We start from the raw sequence: 11,535 nt of genomic DNA, 5'->3' as shown, positions 1-11,535 counted from the left end.
TATTACTAATGATAAGATGTATGGAAAACAGATGGCCATAAGTGCAGTATGTCATAACTTGAATATGTTCTAAGTTGGGCACTAACTACCTGTACACAACAGCAAAGATCTCATTAAAAAAAATAATCAAAGGTGAGGGAAACATAATACTTAGTGTATTGTGTCTATTATGAGTACATATTTTAGAGTTGGGGCAATATTATAAACACCTTCCTCAAAGTTGTTAGGATTTAATAGGGTGTAGGACTTTGCATGTGGTAAGTGATCAATAAATGATAGTAATATTTTTCCTCTGGCACTGAGTTTCCTCATTTCTTAAAATAAGAAAGCAAAGACAGAGAGGTGCATGGGAGGTACAGACAACAAAGATGAACCATTTTGCACATACAGTACTGCGTTGTCAGTGATGGCAAACATCGACCTACAGGTGGATAGATGGGTGGACAGGCTGAATAATTAGATATGTCTATGCAGGGGGGAACGTGCCCAAGAGCATGTGTAGAGTTGGGAGACAATGTATCCACAAGTGTATTTGTATGTTCTGTAAGAATGTCCAGGTATATAGTAGAGCTGACAAAGGACAAGGATGTATGTAGTCAATTCTTAGGTAGCCAGCTACCCGGAGGGAGCAAGTACTTGGACTTGAGGGCTCAGGACCATGGTCCCAGGGGACATCAAGCTCAACTGGCATAACATACTACACAAAAAACATTGTTCTACAGCCTACTTTGGTGAGTAGCGACTGGCCATCTAGATGCAATGATGGGTCTCTCTTTGTCCAGAGTAAAAAGAATGAAGAAAACCAAAGACATATGGAAACAGTTAGTCCAAGGGACTGCTATACCATGCAGTCTTCAGGCTATATGACTATGAGACCAGAAGACCTAGATGGTGCCTGGCTACCACTGTCAACCACTTGGAGGGGATTTATGTAGGAGATCCTGGATAGAATAGGAGAACAATGTGGAAAAAAACTCAAAATCATAAGAAGAAAAAAAAATGGGACCAGGTTTGCTGGTCTGAGAGCCTGATGGAATGCCTGAGACTATGGCCCCTAGTTACCTTTCAGGTCTGGAATTGAACACACTCTTGTGGCTTCCAGCTCCATATGAGCTGAACATTTACATTAGGTAGATACACTCCTTGGAGAGATCAATCATGGGAGAATAGAAGAGCAGTGTATGCACAGGGAGACAGCTCAGGTGGCAGGAGTGCATGGGAGGGAAGGACAAGGAAGAGGTTAACTATGGGGAGGAAGTGGGAAGACAGCTGTTGCATCGTGGGAAATTGCAGTCAATGTCATGAGACAAAGTATGTGAACTGCTGTATGGAAGATGAATTTGCTCTGTAAACTTTCACCCAAATCACAATAAAACTTTTTTTTAAAAAAAGCAAGCAAGCAAGCAAGCAGTATGATGTAGTTAAAAGGCATTTATGTCAGAAGAAATGGGTTCTTATCCCAGTTCCAGTGCTTATTAACTGTGTGACCTTGGGCAGGTTACTTAGGCTCTCTGATCCTTATTATCCTTATCTGTATAATAGAGACATTCCAATCAACCATTAACATCCTTTTTTCTTATCTCCATTGGGTACTTGATGTGTGGCATATTCTTAAGTGAAAATCTGAAAAATCTATTCTGATGTCGTGATTTGTTCTTTTGGTTTAGATTTTAGAGCCTAGACATAGAGACCAGAATTTTTTCCATATGTTTTGCATAGTGGCTAAGACACTTGACTGCTAACCAGAAGGCTGGTGGTTCAAATCCACCAGCCACTCCTTGGAAGGAAGATGGGGCAATCTACTTCTGTAGTGATACTGCCTTGGAAACCCAAGGAGGGGTCGCTATGAGTCGGGTCCGACTCGACGGCACATAACAACAACAACAACAACATGTTTTGCTTAGCTAAACTAAACAGAAAACATGGATTGAGATTGGAAGTTATGGGGAAGGGAACCTGTTTTAATTTGCCTTGAGAAATGTTGGGAGTCAACTTGAGAAAACCTGTAGAATCATGGCTGATTCTAAACAGCCATGAAGGCTACTTAAAGAATATAAGAATGTCTTCTGTCTAATAAGTTTCCAAAATGCAATTTAAGTGATCAACTGAGAGAAGCTCTTTAGATGTATCTCCAATGTAATGGAAGGTACATTTTAAAATTTCTTAAGGGAGAGTCTTTAATTCCATTTAAGTTAAATTCTCAGAAAATGTGTTTCTCTCTCAGGTAATTATGTCGACTTCATTAAAAAGTTAAATAATACTTTCCTTCACTCCAGAAATTAATAAAACTTCTACTAGATTGCTTAAAGGGCTTAAAAGTGTGAGTTTGGAAAGCCAATTTTGTTTTTCCTTTGCATTTCTCTGATAATCTTCAAATATATATTTAATTACATTTGAACTCATCTTGCTTAAGAATGTTATTACTGGAATATTTTTGGGAAAGAGGACAGTGTAAACCCACTGTTCTCAATAAATGGCTCTACCTCATTGATTAACCTAAGTTTTTGCTCTTCATTTCTGAGGGCCATCCTGAGAAACAAAAGCTCTACCAAAAGGAGCTTTATGTAGTAGGCCTTCAACAATATGAAATGACTCAGTCTCTGAAACTTTGTAGGCTTTTCTTATTCAACTCCATCCTACATAATGCACCACTTTGAATAAACAACTACAGAACTGCATGTTGTTGTTGTTGTTTTGTGCCATTGAGTTGGAGCCGACTCAGGGTATTCAAGGCAGTATCACTGTGGAAGTAAATTGCCTAACCTTCCTTCTGAGGAGTGGCTGGTGGGTTTGAAGCGCCAGCCTCCTGGTTAGCAGTCAAGTGTCTTAGGTACTACGCTACCAGAGCTTTTCCTACAGAATTCCATAGGATAGTATTATTAAGAAAATGCTCTAAATCTTTATGATCTCTTTGATCTTAAATAAGAAACAGGGTCTTTGCAGAAATGATTAGTGAAGATATCATGCTGGAATAATATATAAGCACTGATATTCAAAGATGTCCACAATATATTAAATTGAACATGGAGTTGCTTTGCAGTATAAAATCCCTAAAAAGTTTATATAGACATTAGTATTTCAGAGAGAAAAATCTGGAAGAATATCTGCCAAACTAGTTAATTCATCAAAATCTAAGATTAGTTCTTAAGTTATATACTGAACATATGAATAAATTAATCTTGTAAAAATAATACAGATACACAAACATTTGTACTTAAATCATACTAGCCCCAAATTTTAAAAAACCGAATGTCCATCAGTTGATGAAAGAATAAACAAATTGTTGTATATCCATCCAGACTACTACTCAGCAATAAAAAGGAACCACTGATATATGCAATGGCATGGGTGAATGTCAAAATCATTGTGCTAAGAAGCCAGACCAAAAAAGACTTAATAGTGTATGATTCCATTTATGTGAAATTCTAGAAAAGGCAAAACTATAGTGACAGCAGATCAGGGGTGGGCCAGGGTTGAAAGTCAGGAGAGCAAACATGAGAGAACTTTTTGGGGTGATGGAAATGTTTTATATCAGGATCATCATGGTGGGTAAATTGTATACTATAAAAATCTATCAAATCATACTTAAAATTGGTAAATTTTATTGTATATAAATTTTCTCTCAATAAAGTAGATTTTTAAAAGTACAGATGAAAGTTCTCTTTTGATTGCCATTCCCTGTCTTTCCACACATTTTAAACAGGTAACCACTAATTGCCACTATTGCAAGTTACACTACAAATTTTTGTTCTGCGTTTACCCCCACACACCAGGGAAATCTCTGTTTTTATATTACAGTATGTAGTCATAATTTAAGGAGCTCTGGTAGCATAGTGCCTAAGGTATTTGACTGCTAACCAGAAGGCTGGCGGTTCAAACCCACCAGCCACTCCTCCCAAGGAAGGTTGGGCAATCTACTTCTGTAGTGATACGCTTTGGAAACCCAAGGAGATGTCGCTGTGAGTCCGTCCGACTAAAAGGCACATAACAACAACAGTCAGAATTTGGCCTGATTGGCTGTATCTTGGAAATCTTTTTTCAGAATATGTAATTCCACGTCATTCTTTTTGACTCCTAATAGTATTCCATAGTATGGAAGTACCATACTTTATTCAGCCATTTCCATTATTATTCAACTATGTTTTTTGAGTGTAAATAACGAGGTGTACCAAATCCCGGGAATACAAAGGAATATAAAAACAGATGAAGTTCCTGCCTTCCTGGAGCTTTAAGGTAAGTGTGTGTGTGTGTGTGTGGGGGGGAGTTATCAATAAATATGTAACTATGAAAGGAGCTTATGATGCTTTGGGCTTGGATAAGAGTTCATCTAGTCAGGGAAGTCAAGTTGAGTGTAATTTTAACTGCAAGAGAGTTAACCTTTGAAAGAGCTGAAGAGTAGGGTAAGGATAAGGGTTGTTGGAGGAGGCGGCAGCTACTAATTCTAAACTGCACAAACTGGAGGAACTATGTGGAAGGTTGCAAAGATAAAGGGAATGCAAAAAAAAAATCTTTAAATTTCTTTTTAATGTTTGCAGTATTCTATAGGGAATTTTTAAAATATACTCTCCCTCCCCCAAGATGTTATTTCTTTTCAAAGTGAGGGGATTTTCCATTTCCTCAACAAAAGGAAGAATCTTTCATACTTTGTAGGAGAAAAAGCAGAAGAAAAGCAAGTTGGCTTCTCTTAAAAAGCTGCAATAGCTAACATGGAGGTCTTAGAGCTCTCCTGTCAGGATTAGGGATCTTCAGTGTGACCTGAAGTGGGATCGAAGAGTCCAGGCCTAACTTCTTAACCGGGTGACACAGCCTTCACCATTTCCACGTTGGCTTTTAACCACTTAGCACCCGGGAAGGCAGGGCTGATCTTTCCCTCCACTAGGGCAGGTTCTGGTTCCAAGGCTGAGACGTGTCTGTCGGTGGGATTGGGTAACTCCCAACGTGCCTAGCGTTAAAGAGAAAAAAACCCAAATTGTGAAAACAACGGAGGCTCACTACTTAACCCATAATGCATAGCTCGCCCTTCCGGAAGCAAGGACTACAATCCCGAGGATGTAGTCATCTTGGCGGAAGTACCTTGCCTTGAGTCTGATAGGAAGTGACAAAGCGAGGTATTGTGCGACTGCGCCTGTCTCCAAGTACGCATGCTCCTATTCGCCTCGCCCCATTCCTGGAGCCACGTCCGGAAGGTGGCGGCGGCGAGAGTTGTACGTCAGCGTAATCAACCAATCCCGTGCGTGCGCAAGCGTAATGGCTCGGACGGCACCGGAAGTGCAGGGGGATGGGGAGGCGGTGACGCGATTCTGTCCGCGTTGGAGGGGTCGGGCCACTGTCGGAGTTGCCGCGGCTGCCGCGTGACGTGGCACAACTAGAGCTATAAGGACAGAGCTAGAGCTGCCGCGCCAGCAGCCGAGTAGGTCCTCGCCCCGCTAATTCTTGTCCTGGCCCTCAAACTTCGTCCGACGCGCTGGCTGGCGAGCGGTCCCGGCCACCCTCTTTCTTCCTTAGTTCTTTCTCTTTCCTCTCGCTCAGTTTGCTGGGAGTGTGAAAAGAGAAGGCCCGGGGACGCCTCAAGCCCCGTCTGCTCCTGCCCATCGCAAGTGCCACCGCCGCCATGGGTCTCACCATTTCTTCTCTCTTCTCCCGCCTCTTCGGCAAGAAGCAGATGCGCATTTTGATGGGTGCGTGTGGGGTCGCGATCGGTCATTGGCACCCAGTGGGGGTCGAGGAAAGGCCAGGTTTAGGACGGCTTCGGGGCCTGTTTTTCCCTCAGCCGGCTACGGTGGGACAGGGGCAGTGGGATAGGAGAAGTCTTTAAGGGGGGAAATTGTGTTGAAGGGTGAACGATCGAAGCAGATCTGTCGCCTGAACCAACCTGAATAGGTTTGCGGGCAAGACTTACGTCTTCTGGCTCTTGCTTTCTCTTTGATCCTGTTGAAAGCCCCACAAGACTGGGCGGGGATGTGGGTAAAGCGAAGTTTGGGATTTCACTGGGCCGAGGATACCCTCGCTGAGCCCAGTCGGAGGATGCGCTCCTTTTTCCCGGGTGCGGGCAGCGATCGCGAGGGAGCCAGAACGACTCCATCCTTCCTCATTCCTCTTACTACTCCGTGTACCCTCTGTACACTCTGATGGTGAGTGAGTGAGCAGCCGTCGAGAGACAGGAGCCGGCCGCGACAGGAAGTGACCAGGCCCAGCGGGGTGGTGAGGGAGAAGTCCAGGTTTCCAGAGTCCGGAGTCCTCAGCTCACACTTGGCTAAATTTTGCCTTGCTCTATATTTCGCTGCATATTTCGTTCTTAAGATTAATTAAGTTTACCTTTGAAAACTGCGTTTACTCTGAGTTTGTTTCTTTTTGGTCACTCCCCAAAACTTAGGCTGTTTGGTTTGCGCAGTTGTTTTCCGGCTAAGGTTTCATGCAAAAAATAGAAAAATTTTAGAAACTAAATAAAGCTTGATAACAGATTTTTTGGGGTAGCCTTGTTAAATGATAATTACAAAATTGGGTGTGTGAATTTTTTTTTGTTTTGTTTTCAATTCTTTTAGAGAATAGATTTTTTAAAAACTGCTCTTGAGGGTCGGTTTTTGCTCACCTGATAGGGAAAGGGGATGTCACTTCGGTGATGTAAGCAACCCCTCCCCATAGTACTGTGAGTAGTCTTTACATCACAGCTAAGCTCCATGGACCCGAATAGTGCTAAAAGGAGCCCCCCGTCTAACTTTGAACATTGAAACTTGTTGGTCCCATTAGCTTGTTTTCTGGACGGTGGGGAGGCTTTATTTTGGATCCTTACTACCACGGAAAGTATTCAAAGGCAAGGTTTTGTAATATTTCAAGGTATAGGAAGAGTGAGGGTATATGTATTAGTTCTTTTTTCACTTCCTTGTTAATTCATTTTCACAATTAGTGACAATTGTCAATTCATTCACAAAGCTAAATGAAAATATTTTCTCCTTCAGAATTTCTCAGGTTTCATTTATGAGGAGGACAGAATTATTTCAGGAGGACAGTACTACTATTTAAGCATTTAGTGGCAAATTGGAAGTCTTTAAAAAGGGATCTGGAGTCAGTGGAAGAACTTTGGACTGTGATAGATAAATTTCCAGCTTGTTCCTTAGAGATTAACTAGTACATGGTTGTCTAACTGAAAATGTAGTGTGTTGGTTCTTTTACTTAAGATTTATTGTAACTCAGTCTTTTTTTTATGGCTGAAACTTTTAGAGAAGAAAAGTAGAATTACGATGTAAGCACTTTTCTATATTTACTCTTAGGGGTTGGGTAATGTAGTTAATACACTAGGCTGTTAAGTGAAAGATTGGAGGTTGAGGCCACCCAGAGGTGCCTCTGAAGAAAGTCCTGGTAATATTTACCGTATTGGGAGATGCTCTATCCCCACCCCCACCCCAAATGCTTGAAATAAAATGGAAGAGCAAGAGTAATTTTAATTTCTACATTTGTGCAGGGAGTAGAAGTCATGTTTTGGGATTATTCATACTGTGTCAAATGTGTTATTACTCAATATTTGCTCTTTGTTTTGCACTTTAATTTGGAGAGAATCAGGTGTTCTTCATTAAAAACACTTTGAGTCAGAAGGTTAGCTTTCATACGTATTAGAATTACCAGTCAACGATTATTTTTTCCATTTAACATGAATGTTCTTTGCCAGGTATGTGTCCTTTTTCCATTATGAGGCTTAGATAAAATTTGTGCTGTATTGAGTCAGTGTCTTTTTGATACTCTTTTATAGTGTATTGAAAGACAGCAGGTAGCTAATGTGTCTGATTTGCCAAATGATTATGGAGAAGTTTTAAATTTTATTCATATCATCTGCTTTTTGAAAAGTTTAAGTAATTTTAAAATGGCATTGAAGTTAGTTGTTGGTTAACTGTAATTAAAAATGAAAAGCCAACAGTGTTTAAAATTTAATGTCATCTAAACTATTGATTGATAGTTGTTATTTATAAGGGGGAAATTACTCATGTGAGTATTACTGAGTTTAGATTCTAGAGTAACCAGTTTCTACCTTAGTTTTTAATGTAGCCCTAGTTAGCAGTCAACTTCTGCTCCAGTTAGAAATCAGCAACTTCCACAGTGTCCCATTCTGAAGTCTAAGCTCTGTGTATCTTGATCCATGATTAAGTGTAATTTTGGTAAATAAATCCTCAAATTTTGTTTATATCCCAAAACACTGATTTGTGTATTGAAATTGTTAGTTCCAGACTCTTTGCTTTGAACTTGCCTATGCTTTCAGCTTGCCTGTTGAGAAGTTGGAAGAGCGTTGCATTCCAAACGTTTGCTCATGAGTATACAGTGTCGGGTAAGCAAGGTAAACACGGGCTTACTTACAAATCTGTAGTGAATGGTTTCACATGTTTTCTATCACATAATGAAACTGTTCACTATAGATTAGTAAATAAGCCTTTGCTTACTTTGCCTCTTGGGTAATCTGCTCATGTCAGTATAGGTGTGTATTGCCATGTATGTGACTGGGTTTTTGGAGACCAGAGATGTTGAGGAGGAAGGATTCTTTGCCAGTTTTTTTAAATGTTACTGGTGTTTTAAGCAGGGTTCAGTCTAGAGTGGTATTTCATACTTTTTCTATAGCATAGTTTGTAGGTCTGTTTATTATGTAATTTTTTGTTGTTTTATCCTGATTTGAAAAATGCTCTTTTTGTTAAATGTAGAAAACAAACTTAATTCTTGATTTAGGAAAAAGTGATAATTACCTGTAATTCCACTCTCCCATCATTATTAATATTTTCCATATTTACTCTGCCTTTGAAGATATTTTTTTGTTCCTCCAGCATAGTATACACATTTTCTGATGTCATTAAACATGAGTTGAAAAGATTGTTACCCCTTAATATAAAAAGGTCCTTCTGATTAGCTTGTACAAATATGTGATCCAAGAAAAAAGGCAAAAATCTTCAGTTTTGTGCTACTAGAAGTTGAAAGATGGAGCCATCCTTAGAAGATAACACTCTCTTACATTGTTACAAGGCATGGCTAGCAGAGACTTTGATAACATGCTGTTAATTAACACAGACCAAAGTGCAGGTATTCTTGATTTGTTGAGTAGAAGCAAAAATCTAAACTCATGATTTTCCCTTATAGCCTCAGTTTTAGTTTGTGTGGTCTAATCTCTGAGAAATTAGAATATTAAGATACATTGTGTCTGTTAGAAAAGCCAAAAGATGAGGATGGTAATATATAAATGCTGCTTTAGAGCTCTCTAGCACTGGACTCAGACCTAGGTATTTTTCAGTTTTGGGTTTTTGAATTGAGATTTAATTCACATATAAAATTTACCCCTTACAATACAGTTGTTGTTGTTGTTGTTATGTGCCGTCGAGTCACCCCAACTCATAGCGACCCCTCCTTGGGTTTCCGAGGCAGTATCACTACGGAAGTAGGATTGCCCAACCTTCCTTCCGAGGAGTGGCTGGTGGGTTTGAACCGCCAGCAGTCTGGTTAGCAGGCAAGTATCTTAGCCACTATGCTACCAGAGCTCCCTACAATACAGTAGTTTTTACTATATTCCACAAAGTCATTTACCCACCACTGCCTAATTTCAGAGCATTTTCATTACTCCGAAAAGAAACTACCATTAGCATTCACTTCCCATTCCCTCTTTCCCCAGCATCTGGCAGCCACCAATCTGCTTTCTGTCTCTGGATTTACCTTTTTTGCATATTTCACAAAATATTATGTGACCTTTTATGTTTGACTTCTTTAACTAAGCATAATGTTCAGCCATATTACAGCATATATCAGTACTGCATTCTTTTTAATGGCCACATACTTTCATTGTAGGGAGCTCTGGTAGCATAGTGGCTAACACACTTGCCTGCTAACCAGACGGCTGGCGGTTCAAACCCACCAGACACTCCTCGGAAGGAAGGTTGGGCAGTCCTACTTCCGTAGTGATACTGCCTCGGAAACCCAAGGAGGGGTCGCTATGAGTCGGGGCCGACTCGACGGCACGTAACAACAACAACAACAACTACTTTCATTGTATGGATATATCACATTTTGTTCATACATTCAGCAGTTGATGGACATTTGGATTGTGTCAACCTTTTGAATAATGCCAGTATGAAAAGTTCCTGGACAAGTTTCTGTGGACATATGTTCTCATTTCTCTTGGGTATTTTGTTGTAAGTGGAATTGCTGGGTCATACATATAGTTAACTATGGTCAACATTTTGAGGAACTGACAAACTTTTCCAAAGCACCTGTACCATTTTACATTCTTACCCTAATATTTGAGAGTTTCATTTTCTCCATGAGACATGGGTCTTTGAATACTTGTTCTGTCTACTGCTTACTGGATGTAATTCTGGGGACCTTTCTGAATTTCAGATGGCTCATCTGAGAAAATGGGAATTTAATTGTGAGGATTCAATTATAAAATGTATGGAATCACTTAGTATTGTGCTTTGAACACAGTAAGCACTCTAAATTATTTTTTAATTACTGTGAAGGTATAATTCAAGCAGAAATAATTCAGGAGCTAAGAAAAATCGATAATTTCACCTGTCTGGAAATATCTTTCCAGTCTTTTTCCCATCTGCATTTTTTTCCTCACAGTTGAGATGATTGAAATCGATCATTGTTCATTTAAAATATTTCTCCTGCCATAATTTGTGGGCATACTTTTTAATGACTGGCAAAGTTTTTTTTTTTAAGTAGTTTTGCTGCTATTAACATTTTGGTCAAAGCGCAGGTCTGGTTAAGTAACGACTCCAGTATATTTATCAAAATATTGCTTGTTTATAGAGGTCTGGGCCAGGACATTCCTGTACTGTACAGATTAGTGTTTTATCTTGGCTAGTTGAAAATTGGTCATACAGTGAAACTTGTGAGAGCTGGAACTTGATGTGAGTGCCTTGTTTTCTGGGTTTCATATGTTTTCTGCCTTTGACAGGGTACAGTCTTGTCTTTTACTCATCTTAGTGGAAAATATTTAAATTTTAGTTCTCTGACAGGCTTCCACCTTACCCAGGTTCCAGCCATTGCACATTTGCTGTTGTTTGAATTTGTAGTGAAATCTCATGGCCAAATACTGCAACATTAAGGAAATACATACTTTTAAGAAATAACAAGAGTGGTACAAAATTGTAAGACCAACATAATTTTGAGAACTCTCTGACAAGTTTTAAGTGGTGATGATAAAGTCACCACTTAAATGGTTTGCATTATATAGCCCTGTTATTTTGGATATAATGGCAAAAGATAGCTTTGTGATTTTCGAATCTTTTTTGTGACTGAGCCACTAAACTGCCCTATAATTTTTATTTTAAAAATAACTTGGGTGGAAACTTAAAAACCAGGGCTTGGAATCGGTTCATTCCTGTTTGACACTCTGCTGAGAATTTGCCTTCCCACCATAGATATACTGAATCAGAATCTACATTTTAACAAGATCTCCAGGTGATAAAATTTTATGTATACAGAAGAATCACCTGTGGATCTGTAAAAATCACCTGAGGATGTTGTTAAAATGTAAATTGATTCAGTGACTCTGAAGTAGAAATA

At 39.6% G+C, this 11,535-nt stretch overlaps 1 protein-coding gene across 1 annotated transcript in view; it reads left to right on the top strand.

Moving 5' to 3' along the window:
• The first annotated feature begins 5,611 nt into the window (after positions 1–5,611).
• The window catches only part of ARF4 (ADP ribosylation factor 4), a 21,390-nt gene continuing 15,466 nt past the window's right edge, over positions 5,612–11,535 (top strand). The window contains exon 1 of the mRNA XM_007937266.2: positions 5,612–5,678. Coding sequence (XP_007935457.1) covers positions 5,612–5,678 — 67 coding nt within the window. The remainder of the gene's footprint in view (positions 5,679–11,535) is intronic.

Source organism: Orycteropus afer, unplaced genomic scaffold, assembly GCF_000298275.1.
Source record: "Orycteropus afer afer isolate SDZICR_OR568_19922 unplaced genomic scaffold, OryAfe1.0 scaffold00041, whole genome shotgun sequence".
Classification (NCBI taxonomy): domain Eukaryota; kingdom Metazoa; phylum Chordata; class Mammalia; order Tubulidentata; family Orycteropodidae; genus Orycteropus; species Orycteropus afer.
The sequence above is the reverse complement of the archived record's forward strand: the minus strand, read 5'-3'. Positions and strand labels throughout refer to the sequence as shown.